This window comes from Bubalus kerabau, chromosome 17, assembly GCF_029407905.1.
Source record: "Bubalus kerabau isolate K-KA32 ecotype Philippines breed swamp buffalo chromosome 17, PCC_UOA_SB_1v2, whole genome shotgun sequence".
NCBI classification, from domain to species: Eukaryota; Metazoa; Chordata; class Mammalia; order Artiodactyla; family Bovidae; genus Bubalus; species Bubalus kerabau.
In genome coordinates, this window is record NC_073640.1 from 46,274,839 (window position 1) to 46,292,783 (window position 17,945).

General features: G+C 41.9%; 1 protein-coding gene across 1 annotated transcript in view; it reads left to right on the forward strand.

Annotated features, from left to right (window-relative positions):
* Positions 1 to 17,151, forward strand: part of PDCD5 (programmed cell death 5) — a 176,778-nt gene extending 159,627 nt beyond the window's left edge. Inside the window, exons 2-7 of the mRNA XM_055552652.1 lie at positions 11,330 to 11,490; positions 12,424 to 12,461; positions 14,806 to 14,867; positions 15,587 to 15,678; positions 16,586 to 16,657; positions 16,956 to 17,151. Of these exons, the coding sequence (XP_055408627.1) occupies positions 11,425 to 11,490; positions 12,424 to 12,461; positions 14,806 to 14,867; positions 15,587 to 15,678; positions 16,586 to 16,657; positions 16,956 to 17,003 (378 nt within the window). The 5' untranslated portion in view covers positions 11,330 to 11,424 and the 3' untranslated portion in view covers positions 17,004 to 17,151. The remainder of the gene's footprint in view (positions 1 to 11,329; positions 11,491 to 12,423; positions 12,462 to 14,805; positions 14,868 to 15,586; positions 15,679 to 16,585; positions 16,658 to 16,955) is intronic.
* Positions 17,152 to 17,945: the final 794 nt, after the last annotated feature.

The following is a 17,945-nucleotide window of genomic DNA, read 5'->3' on the forward strand; positions in this document are numbered from 1 at the left end:
ATAGTCAAATGATTTTCTTTGGTCGGTGCAATATGTAGAGAAATGATAAGTATCATTTCTGGGTGGAAACTTAAAGGAACAGTACACAATTCTCTAGGTTATCTCTGCCACAGTGAGATGGCAGTTGTTCTGTTAGCCTGGGTCTCAGAGTGGGGAGACCTGGAGCAGAAGCCCTAGCCAACCTCGGTGAGCAAGAAATAAGCTTCTGTTGTTTCAAGCTGTTAATATTTTGAGAATTTTGTTACTACAACATAGCATCCTGTCTGATACAGGCCTCTTAAATAACTTCTCAGCCAAAAAGATCAAAGGCTTCCCAGTTGGCACAGTGGTAGAGAATCCGCTCAACAATGCAGGAGACACAGGTTTGATCCCTGGGTAGGGAAGAAACCCTGGAGGAGGAAATGGCAATCGACTCCAGTATTCTCACCTAGGGAATCTTATGGACAGAGGAGCCTGGTGGGCTACAGTCCATGGGGTCACAATAGTCAAGACACAATTTAGCAACTAAATAATAACAAAAAGATCAAAACTGCACCTTGGAGACAAGAAAACAAGTGCTATTTTCAAAATGATGATTGACCATTCAGTCCCCCCCCCCCCCCCCGCCTGGCTACCACCACCACCAAGATCCTACAAAGGGGCTTCCCTGAGAGCTCAGTTGGTAAAGAATCTGCCTGCAATGCAGGAGACCCCGGGTTGATTCCTGGGTTGGGAAGATCCGCCGGAGAAGGGATAGGCTACTCACTTCAGTATTCTTGGGCTTCCCTTGTGGCTCAGCTGGTAAAGAACCTGCCTGCAATGTGGGAGACCTGGGTTCGATCCCTGAGTTGGGAAGATCCCCTGGAGAAGGGAAAGGCTACTCACTCCAGTAGTCTGGCCTGGAGAATTCCATGGACTGTATAGTCCATGGTGTTGCAAAGAGCTGGACGCGACTTTCACTTCCTTCCTTTCTTTTCAAGACCCTACAAAAATGGTAGTAAAGGACTAAAATGGGAATAAATCACCAGGAAGTTGTCCATCAGTAGAAGAAAGCTGTAAAAAAAATTGTGAGACTGTGTCAAGCTGATAGAGTAGTAACAACAGATGACATACCATGAGGAGGTTGCTGATCTTCCCAACAGAATTCCAGAGAGGCAGAAGACAGAGGACGCAAGACTGGGCCAAAAACACTGAGATTATTCAAAAGGCTCTGTCTTAAACAGTCCAGTCCTTACCTCTACCCTTGATCAGAATGCACAATCAACTCTGTAAGTTAAACATCTGACAGTTCTTCCAGCAAGAAATTTAATAACAAAGAAGTAAAGGGAGGAGGAGAAGGAAGAAAGAGAAAGAAGGAAGGAGAAGAAGGAAGGGAGGAAAAGACAGAAAGAGAGACAGATATGTGTATTAATTTGCTAAGGGCTGCCATAAGAAAATACCACAAACAAGAAGAAAAAAACCTCCAGAGGAAAGAGAACTAATTCAGGAAACAGAAGCAAGTTTAAATTTTTTTCTAATTATTATCACAACTATATTCAGGAAGTTTTGCATTCAAAATCTAGAACAAGCTACTAAGTAAATGGCACAATCAGAGAACAAGAAAGGGCTCCTGGGACTTTCCCTGGTGGTCCAGTGGTTAAGAATCCAACTTGCCAAAAAAAAAAAAAGAATCCACCTTGCAATGCAGGGGACCGAGGTTCAATGCCTCGGAGTAACTGAGCCCATGTGCCTCAACCACTGAGCCTGTGCGCCCCAACTACTGAGCCCGTGCCCGCAACTACTGAGGCCGTGCGCCACAACTAGAGAAGCCCGTGCACTGCAACAAAGACCAAGTGTGGCCAAAATACTTAAAAAGGTGGGAGGGAGACTTGTATAAAGTGGAAATATGATGCTGAGGTAGATTGAAGAGAAGGTTCAGAAGATAAAACAGAAAAAATCTTCCAGAAAGCAGAGCTAGAAGATCATGAGATGGAAGACATGAAAAAGACACATAAGCTGTATCAGGGAAGTCCAGTTTTATAAACAATCTAGACAGACAGATAGAAATCAGAAGAGAAACATTATCAAATGAACAATACAATAAAAGCTCCCAAAGTTAAAGTTACAAGTTTTCAGACAGAAAGAACCTATGAAGCAAATAGTATAAGGACTTTTAAAAATATATCCACTATTCTGGCCTGGGGACTCTCCAGGCAAGAATACTGGAATGAATTGTCATGCCCTCCTCCAGAGGATCTTCTCAATCCAGGGATCAAACCCAGGTCTCTCACACTCCAGGCGGATTCTTTACCAAAGGCACTCCCAATTTCCCTGAGCCACCAGGGAAGCCCTTTACTATATATATATATATATATATATATATATATATATATACTATTATATATACTTTACTATATATATATATACACTATATATATATACTATATACTTTACTATATTATATATATATTATATATATATACTTTATATATATATATATACTATATACTTTACTATATTATATATACTTTACTATATATATATATATATATATATAGGGCTACATCAGCTCTTAGTTGCTCTCAGGCTTCTCTAGTTGTAGCATTCGGGCTGGCAGCATGTAGGATCTTAGTTCCCCAACCAGGGATCAAATTGGCATCCTTTGCATCGGAAGGCAGATTCTTAACCCCTGGACCATCAAGGAAGTCCCCCACAAAGACTTTTTAAAGACCCACATGTTTGCAAAATTTTAGAACATTGGGCAAAAAAGAAAAATATTCTAAAAGCTTCCAGAAGGAAAAAAATACCACTTATGAAGGAACAAAATTCAGATTTTATTATCACCAACACCAAATGTGAGAAAACAGATGAGACACATCAATACCTTCAAAGAGACTGACTAATAAATACAATTGAATCATGGATTGACAAGAAAACAAACAGTCGTGGTGAAGTTTATTTGAACAGTTAGAGCCAACAGTGGGTTGTACATCAATTAGATAATGCCATTTTATCTACATTAATTTATTGAGTGAATAATTGTAGGTGTGCATGAGAATGTCTTTTTCATAGGCTACATATACTTAGGGGTGAAGTGACATATTATCTGAAAGTTACATTCAAATGGTTTAGAAAAACTGTACCTGTGTATGTGCAGTTGTGTGTGTGTATGCATGCACAGCACATGTATATAGACAAATATAGCATGTGGATAAACAGATAAATCTTAATGATTAGTGGAGCTATATGAAGGACATACAAGTGTTCTTTCTACCATTCCTTCCATTCTTCCTTAAGATTTGATGTTTTCCAAAATGCAAAGTTAAGGAATTTCAAAAATACAACAAATACATAACAAAGTTGTAAATGAAAATGGCACATATACACAATGGAATATTACTCAGCCATTAAAAGGAATACATTTGAATCAGTTCTAATGAGGTGGATGAAACTGGAGCCTATTATACAGAGTGAAAATGGCAAATAATTTAAAATTTTTTAATTTAAAATAATTCAGAGAGAAAACTCTTTTTTCTATAAGTTTATAATCAACCAAGCAATTAAAGTATAAGATAAATATTCAGACATGCAAGCACATAGAAATTTTACCTACTAGCTTTTTTTCTTAGAAATTTACTTGAAGATGTGGAACACCAGGGAAATCCTAAATTCTATTTATTTATGGCTATGCTGGGCTCTCGTTGCTGCACTCAGGGTTTCTCTTGTTGAGGTCAGTGGGGGTTTTCTCTAGTTGAGGCAAGATGAGGGAATGTCCCTGGTGGTCTAGTGGTTAACAATGTACCTACCAGTGTAGGGGACGGGTTCGATCCCTAGTCTGGGAAGTTTCCACATGCTGAAGGGCAACTAAGCCCATGTGCCACAACTAGTGAAGCCTGTGCACCCCGGAACCCATGGTCTACAACAAGAGAAGCCACAGAAATGAGAAGCTTGTGCATCGCAACCAGGGAGTAGCCCCCACTTACCTCAACCAGAGAAAGCCCGAGTGCAGCAATGAGAACCCAGCATCAGATCAGATCAGATCAGATCAATCGCTCAGTCATGTCCAACTCTTTGCAACCCCATGAATCGCAGCACACCAGGACTCCCTGTCCATCACCAACTCCCGGAGTTCACTGAGACTCACGTCCATCGAGTCAGCGATGCCATCCAGCCATCTCATCCTCTGTCGTCCCCTTCTCCTCCTGCCCCCAATCCCTCCCAGCATCAGAGTCTTTTCCAATGAGTCAACTCTTTGCATGAGGTGGCCAAAGTACTGGAGCTTCAGCTTTAGCATCATTCCTTCCAAAGAAATCCCAGGGCTGATCTTCAGAATGGACTGGTTGGATCTCCTTGCAGTCCAAGGGACTCTCAAGAGTCTTCTTCAACACCACAGTTCTAAAGCATCAATTCTTCGGCGCTCAGCCTTCTTCACAGTCCAACTCTCACATCCATACATGACCACAGGAAAAACCATAGCCTTGACTAGACGAACCTTTGTTGGCAAAGTAATGTCTCTGCTTTTGAATATGCTATCTAGGTTGGTCATAACTTTCCTTCCAAGGAGTAAGTGTCTTTTAATTTCATGGCTGCACTCACCCACCATCTGTAGTGATTTTGGAGCCCCCCAAAATAAAGTCTGACACTGTTTCCACTGTTTCCCCATCTATTTCCCATGAAGTGGTGGGACCGGATGCCATGATCTTCGTTTTCTGAATGTTGAGCTTTAAGCCAACTTTTTCACTCTCCACTTTCACTTTCATCAAGAGGCTTTTGAGTTCCTCTTCACTTTCTGCCATAAGGGTGGTGTCATCTGCATATCTGAGGTTATTGATATTTCTCCCAGCATAGCCATAAATAAATAAATCGAATTTAGGATTTCCCTGGTGGTCCAGTGGTTAAGAATCTGCCTGCCAGTGCAGGACCCAGTATAGCCATAAACAAATAAACAAATAGAATGTAGGACTTCTCTGGTGGTCCACTAGTTAAGAATCTGCCTGCCAATGCAGGGAACACTGGGTCAATCACTGTTCGGAGAGGACTTCACATGCCTCAGGGCAGCTAAGCCCACACGCCACAACTACTGAGCCCAGGGACTGCAACTACTGAGGCCCGTGTGCCCTAAAGCCGGAGCTCTACAACAAGACAAGACACTGCAATGACAAGCCCATACATCACAACAAATAGTAGCCCCCACTCGCTGCAGTGAGACAGTCTGCCTGCAAAAATGAAGACCCAGGGCAGCCAAAAATAAATAAAAATTTTGAATGGAATTAAAAAAAAAAAAACAAAACAAAACTGGATGAGGGCTAGAAAACAGAGAACCCAAGAAATAAATTCAGAAGGACAGGGATGCAGCAAGCATAGAGAGAAACCTGTCCAAATTAAAGAGAGGGGAGGAAGGCCTTTATAAGACAGGTATCTGATGATAAGAGTGGAGTCCATCAGAACACATGACATGATGGAGAGCTGGAAAGAAATGTTCGATTTTCTTTGATAAAGAAAAACAAAGGCACTCCCCATTTCACTGCAGCATTATACACAATAGCTGTGACGTGGAAACAACCTGAGTGGCCATCAGTGGATGAATGAATAAAGAAAATGAGGCACATATAAACAACACAATATCATTCAGTCATAAAAAAGAAGGAAATCCTGCTATTTGCAACAACATGGATGGACCTAGAGGGTACCATGCTACATGAAGTGTCAGATGGAGAAAGACGAATACCGTATGATTTCACTTGTATGTGGAATCTGAAACAGTGAACTGAAAAGCAGTCACAAATAATATCAAAACAAAGTCATAGATGCAGAGAGCGAACAAGTGGTTGCTCGAGAAGAGGAGGGGTTGGAAGGAGAAATGAAATATGTGAGGGAGATCAAGAGGCACAAACTTCCAGTTACAAAATAAATGAGTCACAGGATGAAGTGTACAGCATGGAGAATATAGTCAATAATTATGTCATATTTGTGTTTGGGGATCAGGAAATGGCCACCCACTCCAATATTCTAGACTAGAAAATTCAATGGGCAGAGGAGCCTTGCAGGCTCCAGTCAATGGGGTCGCAAAGAGTCAGACACAACTGAGCACACACATCCACGTATGGTGACAGACAGTATCTAAACTTGTCATTGTGATCATTTTGTAATGCATAGAAATACTGAATCACTGTGCTGTACACCAGGAGCTAACATAGTGTTGTAGGTCAATTATACTTCAAACAAACAAACTCATAGAAAAAGAGATCAGATTTGTGGCTACTAGATGCGAAGAAGGGGGTTTAAGAGGGCAGGAATTAGATGAAAGCGGTCAAAAGTTACATCCTTAGGAGTACTAAGGATGCAAGGTACAACATGATTCACATAATTAACATTGCCATATATTATATATGACAGTTGTTAAGAGAGTAAATCCTAAAAGTTTTCATCACAAGGAAAAAAAACTTTTTTTTTCTTTTTTCTTTTATTTTGTACCTATGTGAGATGATAGGGCTTCCCAGGTGGCTCAGTGAGAAAAGAACCTGACAGCAATGCAGGAGACGCTGGAGATATGGGTTCAATTACTGAGTCGGGAAGATCCCCTGGAGGAGGGCACAGCAACCCACTCCTGTATTCTTGCCTGGAGGATCCCATGGACAGGGGAGCCTGCTGGGCTACAGTCCATAGGTTGCAAAGAGTCAGACACAACTGAAGCTACTGAGCACTGAACATATGAGATGATACATATTCACTAAACTTATTGTCATAATCATTTCATAATCATTGTCATAATCATTTCGTAAGTTAAATCATTATGCTGTACACCTTAAACTTATACAGGGCTGTGGGTCACTTATATCTCAATAAAAAGGATGGAAAAAGATTCAATTATGATTACAGATTAGAATATCAATAAGATGCAGCACAGATAATAGAACCTGGGAATGTAGAAAAAAGGATGTGAACTTATTGGGAGGACAGAGATGCTGATGTATTCATCTTTAAAGCTAGGAGTCAAGAGACATTGTCTATACCTGATAAAATAAGAAATACAAGTTGTAAGTGTATTGCTTAAAGATAGAAGAATCAACAACTTTGGAACTAAAAATAGTAATATGTGTATTAAGAAACTAAGGCAGAGAAATAAGGGTTGTGCAGTGTGTTATCCTTAGCCATCATGGATGTTATGCTTAGACATTTCCTAAGTCATTTCCTAAGACATTAGGAAAATGTCTAAATTATATAAATGAAGACATAACAGCATAGGTATATTATTTAAATACATATCCTCTTATTTCATGATTCTGCATTTGCCTTCTTTCCATGCCCATAGTTCGCAGTCCAGCCTCAAAGGTATTTCTGCAGTTCCTTAAACATTGCAGGCTTTAACTTCAGGGTCCTTGCATTTCAGTCCCTTCTACCTGGATTCTCTTCCATATAATATCTTTGTGACTCTCTGTCTCTCTTCCTTCAGGTCCTTATTCAAAAGTCACCATCTCAATGAACACTTCTCTGACACCACTCCTGCCCTCACTACCTGATTTTTTTAATCTCAATACACAATTAATAAAACAATAAATGAAAGAACAACTACAGATTCAGCTGGGTTTACCTTTGGGGAACTAAGAATGTGTTGGATAGGAGTGCATCAGGAATAGCTAGCTTTCCTCATAAATAAGTGACTTTCTAAAACCATATTATTTTCACCATGGTTTTACAAAATAGGAAACCATTTTAAGACATTGTGAAAGAGAAAAAATAACACTATTGATATGTATAACTATAATATGTAAATAAGACTATGTGTATATATATATAGTTTTATATATGTGTATATGTATTCACAAGTAAATTAATTGCTTAATGTTTTCATTATTAAATAAGAAAGAATAAAAATGAACATATAGAATGTTCATCTGAAGGAACTGAAAAGAAAATAGCAGTGGAAATATGAAAATTAGGTAGAAATAGACAAAAATAGATTTAAAACATAATCAATACTGATAACTTTTGAATTCCTTGAGAAAAAAAAAAACAGCAAAATTCTAAAATGACTAGAAAGTATATTCAAGAAAAGGGAGGGAGGGAGGGAGAAACATTATTCCCTCTCAAAAAGGAAGAAAATTCTGACACAGGGTACAGCATGGATGAACCGTGAACACATGCCAAGTGAAAGAAGCTAGTCACAAAAGGACAAATAGTACCATTCCATTTCATGAGGTACCTGTTGATAGGGCCCAAATAGCATCTCATTGATAAGATGGCTCGTTATGTCGACCTCACAAACAAGGAATAAATCACAGTGATCTGTGAGACTGACCAAATTGCCCAAATAGCATCCTGTTATTTCACTGGGGCCTATCTTCCCAAAGCTTCAAGACCACCAGATTACAGACCTCCTGCTACGTGACCATCCCTTCAGAGAATTTTTTCATTGGTTGGGTATAAGAAGGACTCCATCAGAAAGGAAGAACACTGGTCCTCCTTAAGAGCCACTCGCCCTCTCTTTTCCCTCTAGTAAATTTCCTTCTCTTGCCTGACTGCCCTGCTTGCTCTCTTTTTCTCTGCACTCGCCTTACACCTATCATAGGCAAATTTGTAGAATCAGAAGGTAAAATGGTTCAAGGTTTGGAGGAAGAGGGGATTGGGAGTTGTTATTTATAAGGCATAGTTTCAGTTTTACAAAATGAAAAGCATAGTAGAGATTGTACAAGGTGAATGTATTTAACACTACTGAATTGGTTAAAATGGTAAATGACGTATTATATTTTGCTACAACCAAAAAAACAAGCATGTCACAGGGTTAGGGAGCTGACATTCTCCCCAACAGGAATCAATGTCTCCAGGCCCAAAGCGCACAATCTTACTGCCAGGGAATTCACCCCAGGACAGCCCTGAGTGTGCATGTGTGCGTGTTTGTGTGTGAGCATGTTTGTGTGTGTGTTGGGAGTGTCCCCACAGTTCACACCACATTTCATAGCTCCTGCGCCACCCTCTGAGGAAAGAAAGTAAAAGTGGAAGCCACTCAGTCGTGTCTGACTTTTTGCAACCCCATGCAGTCCATACAGTCCATGGAATTCTCCAGGCCAGAATACTGGAGTGGGTAGCCTTTCCTTTTTTCCAGGGAAATCTTCCCAATCCAGGGATTGGACCCAGGTCTCCCACACTGCAGGGGGATTCTTTACCAGCTGAGCCACAGGGGATGCCCAAGAATACTGGAGTGGGTAGCCTATCCCTTCTCCAGTGGATCTTCCCGACCCAGGAATCAAACCGGGGTTCCCTGCATTGCAGGCAGATTCTTTACCAACTGAGCTAACAGGGAAGCCAGATCCGTCTGATTCCCAACTTCAGCCTCCCAAGTTTGTTTTAACTTGGCTTCTCCATGCAGGATGACCAGCGAGTCTCTGTTTGCTCCAGTCCCACCCTCAATCCATTTTCAGTGTACAATTTAACATTTCTTAACAAATTTAAGCGGAGAAGGCAATGGCACCCCACTCCAGTATTCTTGCCTGGAAAATCCCATGGGCGGAGGAGCCTGGTAGGCTGCAGTCCATGGGGTTGCAAAAAGTTGGACATGACTGAGCGACTTCACTTTCACTTTTCACTTTCATGCATTGGAGAAGGAAATGGCAACCCACTCCAGTGTTCTTGCCTGGAGAATCCCAGGGACAGGGGAGCCTGATGGGCTGCCATCTATGGGGTCGCACAGAGTTGGACATGACTGAAGCGACTTAGCAACAGCAGCAACAAATTTAAGAATTATGGGCCTTCATCGGGGGTTCAGTGATTAAGACTCGGGCTTCTACTGCAAGGGGCACGGGTTCCATCCCTAGTTGGTGAACTAAATTCCCATGTGGATCTAGACTAGTAGCTTAATGTTTTCTAGAAGATGAGTTCATCCAACCCAAGGGGTGGAAAAAACTCTGGTGATGGCTGAGGAAACAAAATTGTGCAACCATCACTGCCGTCCAGTTTCAGCACATTTTCCATCATTCCACTTAGTCTAAGCACCCAGATCCTTATCCACCAAAGGGGATAACAGGAGCCTAGCACATTATAGGCTTAACAAATTTTACCTACAGTTATAGTTGTGGAAAATTCTGAAAGAGATGGGAATACCAGACCACCTGACCTGCCTCTTGAGAAACCTGTATGCAGGTCAGGAAGCAACACTCAGAACTGGACATGGAACAACAGACTGGTTCCAAATAGGAAAAGGAGTACGTCAAGGCTGTATATTGTCACCCTGCTTATTTAACTTATATGCAGAGTGTATCATGAGAAACGCTGGAAGAAGCAGAAGCTGGAATTAAGATTGCCAGGAGAAATATCAATAACCTCAGATATGCAGATGCCACCACCCTTATGGCCAAAAGTGAAAAGGAACTAAAAAGCCTCTTGATGAAAGTGAAAGAGGAGAGTGAAAAAGTTGGCTTAAAGCTCAACATTCAGAAAACTAAGATCATGGCATCTGGGCCCATCACTTCATGGCAAATAGATGGGGAAACAGTGGAAACAGTGTCAGAGTTTATTTTCTGGGACTCCAAAATCACTGCATATGGTGATTGTAGCCATGAAATTAAAAGATGCTTACTCCTTGGAAGGAAAGTTATGACCAACCTAGATAGTATATTGAAAAGCAGAGATACAACTTTGCCAACTAAGGTCCGTCTGGTCAAGACTATGGTTTTTCCAGTGATCATGTATGTATGTGAGAGTTGGACTGTGAAGAAAGCTGAGTGCGAAAGAACTGATGCTTTTGAACTGTGGTGTTGGAGAAGACTCTTGAGAATCCCTTGGACTGTAAGGAGATCCAACCAGTCCATCCTAAAGGAGATCAGTCCTGGGTGTTCACTGGAAGGACTGATACTGAAGCTGAAACTCCAATACTTTGGCCACCTCATGCGAAGAGTTGACTCATTGGAAAAGACTCTGATGCTGGGAGGGATTGGGGGCAGGAGGAGAAGGGGACGACAGAGGATGAGATGGCTGGATGGCATCACCGACTCGATGGACATGAGTTTGAGTAAAGTCCGGGAGTTGGTGATGGACAGGGAGGCCTGGCGTGCTGTGATTTATGGGGTCGCAAAGAGTCAGACACGACTGAGCGACTGAACTGAACTGACTGATAGTTGTTGATGGTAGCATGTTTCTAGGTTATTATCTTTTCCCACACACAGCCGGATCTTAACCCTGCCGGCGTCCACGCCCGCTGAGCACACGCTTGCAGCTGGGAGCAAGAACCGAGCTCGGGAAGGCTCGTGGCAGCAGTTCTGCCCTACATCCCACCGCCTGCAATCGCGGATTCGGGTTTCTCTCCAGTCCCTGGCTGGGGCGGGCGGCGCGGCTCTAGGCTAGATTGGAGATGCCTGGGCGCTGCGGGCGCCTGCGCAGTGCGGAGGGCGGTGCGCGCGCAGAGGGGCTGCCGGCGTTCCCTCGGAGTGAGTCGGAGCGTGTTCGCTGCTGCTCGCCCGGGCCGGCCGCAGCATGGCGGAGCAGGAGCTCGAGGCGCTGAGGAAGCAGAGGCTGGCCGAGCTGCAGGCGAAGCACGGGGTGAGCGACCCCAGCACCCGCCCAGCCCGTCCCCTGCTGGGCGCCGCCCTCACCCGAGGTAGAGGGCGCGGCCCCCCAGCGGAGGCTCCAGGCATCTCTGCCCCGGGGCCGAGGACCCCGTCTCCGCCCGTGGCGGCCTTCTGGTAGCCTCCGAGCCTTCTCGGCCCCTCTGCCCGTCGCGTAGGGGCTCGGGCGGCCACCGAACCACGTGCTGCCCCGGGCTGGTCGGGCGCGGGCCGTCTCTCACCCGCCCGGCCGTCTTAGATCCCGAGCAGAATGCTCAGCTTCTCCGGTCTCTCGGTGCCCTTAGCTAATGGACCTAGCCTACTTGACTACTGTTCCAGGCGAATGTTGTTTAGAATACAGTTGGTTCGACCCGAGGGGTCGACAGACATCTTCTGGGGGGTCTTCCTTGTGCCAGGAGCAGAGGGTACAGCGGGGAACATCGCCTGACGGAGTTGACAGCCCTGAGAGCCAGGCACTGAACACTAACCCCGGAGATGAAACGCCCAACTAATGACTTTGCTGTGAGGAAACCCGGAGTGAAGTGTTAGGGATGGAGCGGGATAGCCTGGAAGGGAGCGTTGTTTGGTTATCAGCGTCCCCAATACCGAAGCACATTTTCTTTTCCAGAAATTATTCTTTACACGTTAAATACGGTTTCATAAGGGGGGCTCTTCTCCTTAATAACCTGTTTGTATTCTAAAACATTCTATTAGATTGAGACTTTAGAATTCATCAAAACGTTGTAGTAAGTGGAAACTTATCTTTTTACTTCTGTGAGGCCCAGCTTTTAATTATTTTGTAAGCCCATCTCTACCACTGCAGGAGCCTGTTAGGTACCAGAAACAAAATAAAATAACAAAATAAAATAGTTCCTCCCCCCCACCCCCCCACCGTGAAATTTCTAAAAGATAAACTTGTTTTTTTCAGGATCCTGGCGATGCAGCACAACAGGAAGCGAAGCACAGGTACCGGCTGGAACTCTGAATGTAGAGGGGCCTCTCCCCTTTTTTTTAATTAAGAAATAATTGATTTAACATTAGTTTCCGTGTACAGTATGCTGATTCCATATTTGTTTATATTGTGAAGTGACCACCACTGTAAGTCTGGTTAACATCCATCACTACACATAATTACACATTTTTGTTTCTTGTGATAAGAACTTTTGAGATTTAACTCTCAGCAACTTTCAATACTATTAACTATATACAATTCAATACTCCTTAAGTATAGTCACCACCCACTCTATACGTTACATATTAATTACATCCCCGTGGCTTATTTATAACTAGAAGTTTGTACTTTTGACACCTTCACCCACTTTGCCCACCTCTTGCTCTGTTCTCTATGTCTGTGGGAACTCTGAACTCTTTGAAGGGTGGTTTCACCTTTTTTTTTTTTTTTTTTTTTTTTTTTTACTTTAGGTTTATTCACAGATGTGTGAATCTTAAAGTTATTCCTGGCATAGGGATTTTTCCAGACCCATCTCGATTAGTTTGTCAGTTAAGTATGTATAGAACCCCGCAGTACTTACTACTTTGTATTGCAATTACTGATTGATGTTTCTCTGCTAAACTGTGATTACCTTAAAATAAGCATACTAATAGGACTACCTCATAGGGGTGTTATGAGGATTGCAGGGGAACCCAGAGCAGGGAACCCAACCCAGGATTCTTGCCTGAAGAATCCCATAGACAGAGGCACCTGGCAAGCTACAGTCCATAGGGTCACAAAGAGTCGGAGGTGACCAAAGTGACTGAGCACGTACACACAAGAAATATTAACTGTTTTTCCTATTCTCAGTTTATCTCAGCACGTGGCAGAGCACCTCACATGCGGCAGGTTTATTAGTAACCCCATCATGCTACCTTTTTCCCCTAACTCTTATAAAAAACACAAAAGGTAAAATTAACCTTCTTAACTACTTCTGAGTGTATCATTCAGTCGTATTAACCATATTCTCATTGCTTTGCAACACATTTCTAGAACTTTTTCATCTTACAAAACTGGAAGTATACCTATTTACTCCTTATCCCTCCCTACCCTCAGGCTACTTTTTATTTTTCACCTGGCACAGCACACACACAGCATGTGGGATTGTAGTTCCCCAACCAGGGGTGGATCTCATGCCTCCTGCATAGTAAGTGCAGAGTCTTAACCACTGGACTGCCAGGGAAGTCCCCAATGCTACCTTTTAACTCATTCGTTCATCCATCAAATATTTACTGAGCATCTGCTCTGGGTCAGGCATTGTGCTGTGTCTACAGAAATAGGCAAGATGGAGAAGGTTCCTTCCCTTCTGTATGTAGCTCATATTAGAGGGAAAGACATATTGTTAAGCACCTGGGATAGTGCTAAGAAGAAAATAAATCTACTACATGAACTTCACTGATTCTGAAGATGGGAATTTTTTTTCACATTTTAACATATCTGAAATTCAGATGTGTTGCATAATTGATCGCTCTTCTGGATTCTTCCGAAGAGGATTTACCTTTACTTCTGCCATCACTTGGGTCATTTCTAACCTTAGACCTCATAAAATTCTCTGCTTGATGTTCTTTCCCTGCCTCCGCCCTGCTACCAGAAGGAATTCAGACAGCAAACCTACAAGGCTAAAGCTTGAAGTCAAGAGACACTTTTTTTCTTTCTCCACTCAGGGCTGAAATTGATGAATGCACACTTTCCTTTCTGCATAGTGGTTTATTTCCTGTTTCCCTTGTACAGCGGATTCAGCCTTCTAATTCAGCCAAAGAATCTCTGCTTTTTTCTGTGTTAAGTTCATATTAAGTTTCTTGAAGGGCTTCATTTGAAAAACAATTTGTGCTTTAAAAAAATTGGACACTGTCCTGTGAATATGAAATAGTTCCTGCCTAGATAGGTGGAAGATGCAAGGGTAGAAATGGGTATAATTGTAACTCCTCTCCCAACCCAAAACTAGAACTGAGAATCTTAAAACGTGGAATCTGGTCATACCTTGGCCACAGTTACCTGTGTCTTCTTAACGTGGTCTCCATGAACCTCAGCTTCTTTATCTCTAAGAAAATTACATGGATTAATCATTCGTCTGTGTATTTGCCTGAAATCTCACTACAAATTTCTAGCACTTCTCACACAATGGGTACTTAATAAGTGTTTATAATGGTAGTTGAACTGAAACTCACTTCTGAATTGGGAAACGGTGAAGTTTAACCTTTCAAACTCACAAAATATAAAACTGGCTTTTAAGTAAGAATGGACTTGTTACATTTTTCTGTGTTCAGTAGGAATGCTGGCAGCTTAGTTCTAATTTTGCTTGACCTGTTTTTCTTGTAGGGAAGCAGAAATGAGAAACAGTATCTTAGCCCAAGTTCTGGATCAGTCAGCCCGGGCTCGGTGTAAGCATCTTCAGTTTTCTTTATAAAAGTGGTTTGAGTCAGCTTAGAAGATGCAGCCCTGGATGCATCACCGTGATTGTACATGCATAGTAATATAGAAATTTGCTTTTCTATTGGATGGGTTGCTTTTTGAGGGCTTCCCTGGTGGCTCAAGCGGTAAAGAATCCGCCTGCAGTGCAGGAGCCACAGGAAATGCAGGTTCGATCCCTGGGTCAGGAAAATCCCCTGGAGGAGGAAATGGCAGCCCACTCCATGGACCGGGGAGCCTGGTGGGCTACAGTCCATGGGGTCACAAAGAGTTGGACATGACTGAAGCGACTTAGCATGTATGCCTGCAATATAGAGATTGCTCTTCATGGAACAGCATGGTTTTGCTTTGTTTTTAAAGCATGGAGCTTAGAATCTGAGCCCCCAAGTTTAATCTTGGTTCACTACTACGTCTGTGGTCTTGACTGAGGTTGACAAAGCTGAACTGTAGTTTCCTCATTTTTAAGAGGAGTAACAATAGCATCTGCCTTATCTACCTTGGTGGTCTCAAGACATAAATAAGTCTTAAGTGCTTTAGAAATGTTAGTACTTAGTCTCAAGGAATAAGTGCATTTAGTCAAGTGCATTTAGTTCTGACTTCTTTTTGTGCGTGTTTGTGTGTGTGTGTTTATATATATATATATATATATATATATTTTTTTTTTTTTTTTTTTTTTCCCCTTCCTTTTTAGTAAGTAACTTAGCACTTGTAAAGCCTGAGAAAACTAAAGCAGTAGAGAATTACCTTATACAGATGGCACGGTATGGACAACTAAGTGGGAAGGTAAGCTTGACCTGCCTTGAGGCAGTTTTAATCTGTTGTTACCTACTTGACCAAAATGTATCCTTAGAAGGTCAATTTCATCTCTTTCTGGTTACAGAATTCTTGTTGAAGCAGTTTTTAAAGGCGAGAATAGTGTCTACCATAGATCCTAAAAGATAACTCTCTTTTCTAAAATCCTTTGCTGCTTTCCTTTTCTGACATTGCTCTGGAACCAGTGACTATTAGGGTCAGATAGCCTAAATTGCTTCTACAATGGAAACAAGGTTTGTCAGCAATACTAATTAAAATTGGGAGAGTTATGCTTGTTTTGCAAATGAAGAAGTGCTAAATTTCCTGGTTATTCTGTGCATTGCTATACTGCCATGAGGGATATATTCTGGCAACCCTGATCTTCCTTCAAGATCCAGACGAGCCCCACCGGCACTGGGGAGCCCTCTGCCGCCACCACAGCCTGCAGAGATCAACCTCCCCTGAACCCTTTACACTGAGAACGTGTGTGGAGGGGTGTCAGCGGCTTCATCTTTTTTGAGTGACTTGTCTCCTGCTTTTAAGTTTCTCAAGGTCTCGGTGCGGAGGCAGAGTATCTCTGTCCCTTTCACTTAACACAGTGGTATAGGTGGTTGTCAGTCTGCTAGTGGTGATGAAGGGGTTCTTAAATACCTGTTAACCTTGGATTTTTTGAGGAAGCTAACTGATGGATACTTTTCCTCCCGCAAATGAAGACCAGCAGAGCAGATTTTAAGTGCAACTTAAACCAAGAGTTATAGCCAGTGGTTTCAGCCAGCTGTCCCATTCTCCTTCATTCTTGACCTCTACCTCCACACCCTGGAAGGGTTGAAATGATTCAGTCAGCTAAGGTCAATTCTTTGTCTTAAAAAAGCACTGTTTTTCTCTTTGATTATCCTAGGTATCAGAACAAGGTTTAATAGAAATCCTCGAAAAAGTAAGCCAACAAACAGAAAAGAAAACAACAGTTAAAGTAAGTTTCCCCCAAAGCACACAACAAAAGAAAGATTGATATTTTAAATACGTGTTACATCTGCATGTAGTGTGTCAAACATTTTAGCCCATAGACATTTTTGTTTTACAACACTGGGAAGTTTGGGGAGAACATTGCATTGAGGGTCTAATTTTCAAGGCTCTTTTGTTGGTCTGAAACACTTAAGTTATATTAAACACAAACAGAAATGTCTTTCTGTAGTGGGTAGGAATTTGTTTTCTCAGAAAATCTGAGTTATGTTTTATGAAACATGATACTCGTTTAATTTTCCCCCCAGTTCAACAGAAGAAAAGTAATGGACTCTGATGAAGATGACGATTATTGAATTTGTCTAGAGACTGACTGGAACTTAACTAAGTTCCAGTATTATCTAGGAGATAATACTTGGCAGAAGTTAAGATCTGGTGGTGTGTTTACTTTGTTTATTGTCTATATACCTTTTAAAAATAAACTTGTTATGCAAAATAGAAAAATTTGGACAAAGTTGTTTTTCTACCATAGAGAAATAAGCAGAAGATCTGCATTTAAAACTTTTTGTCCTTCCCTATCAAAAGCTTTGAACATATGTAGCAGCATGAATATATCCTTCATACTTGTGACATTAGTGTTAAGTGGGAAAATGACCTTAGTAGAAGTAGGAGCTGCTCCAACATCTTCAGTGAGAAGAAAATAGCAGCATCTATAACATCATAGGTGTTAAGACTCATGGATTAAGCTGAGTCAGTTTTAGTATTTCCAAGACATAGGTTCTGAAAGCAGATAAGACCTTTTTCTTCCTACAGATAGTCCTTACATTTAATGTAGGAAAATTCCTAACTTTGATTTCATTTATAATCTGCTTTTCAAAGCATTAACTCATCTAGCAAATATTACCCGTACCACCTCTGTAACTGGAGGATACGTCCATTAGAAAAAAATTAGCAAAATAACTGAGACATGCTGGTAATAATACTTAAACACTAGTAAACATGTTTTTAAGAGAAATGATTTCTAATGATTCAAGTCCAGTTAGTTCACCATTGTGGTAGAAATGTTCTGGGTCTTCAGTGATAGGGTTGCAGGTAACTTAAAGCAAGTGTCATCTTTTGTCCTTTATTCCCACCAGGTTACGAAAAACTGTGCTTGTAACTTTGAATCATAAACTTAACTCTCAAGTGAGCTATTCAGTGTAACTTGTCTTAGTCCGGCGGGGGGGGGGGGGGGCAGCTCCAGAGGAAGTGCATAACATTTAATGAGCTCAGTAGGATTAATAGCAGGAAAAGTGATG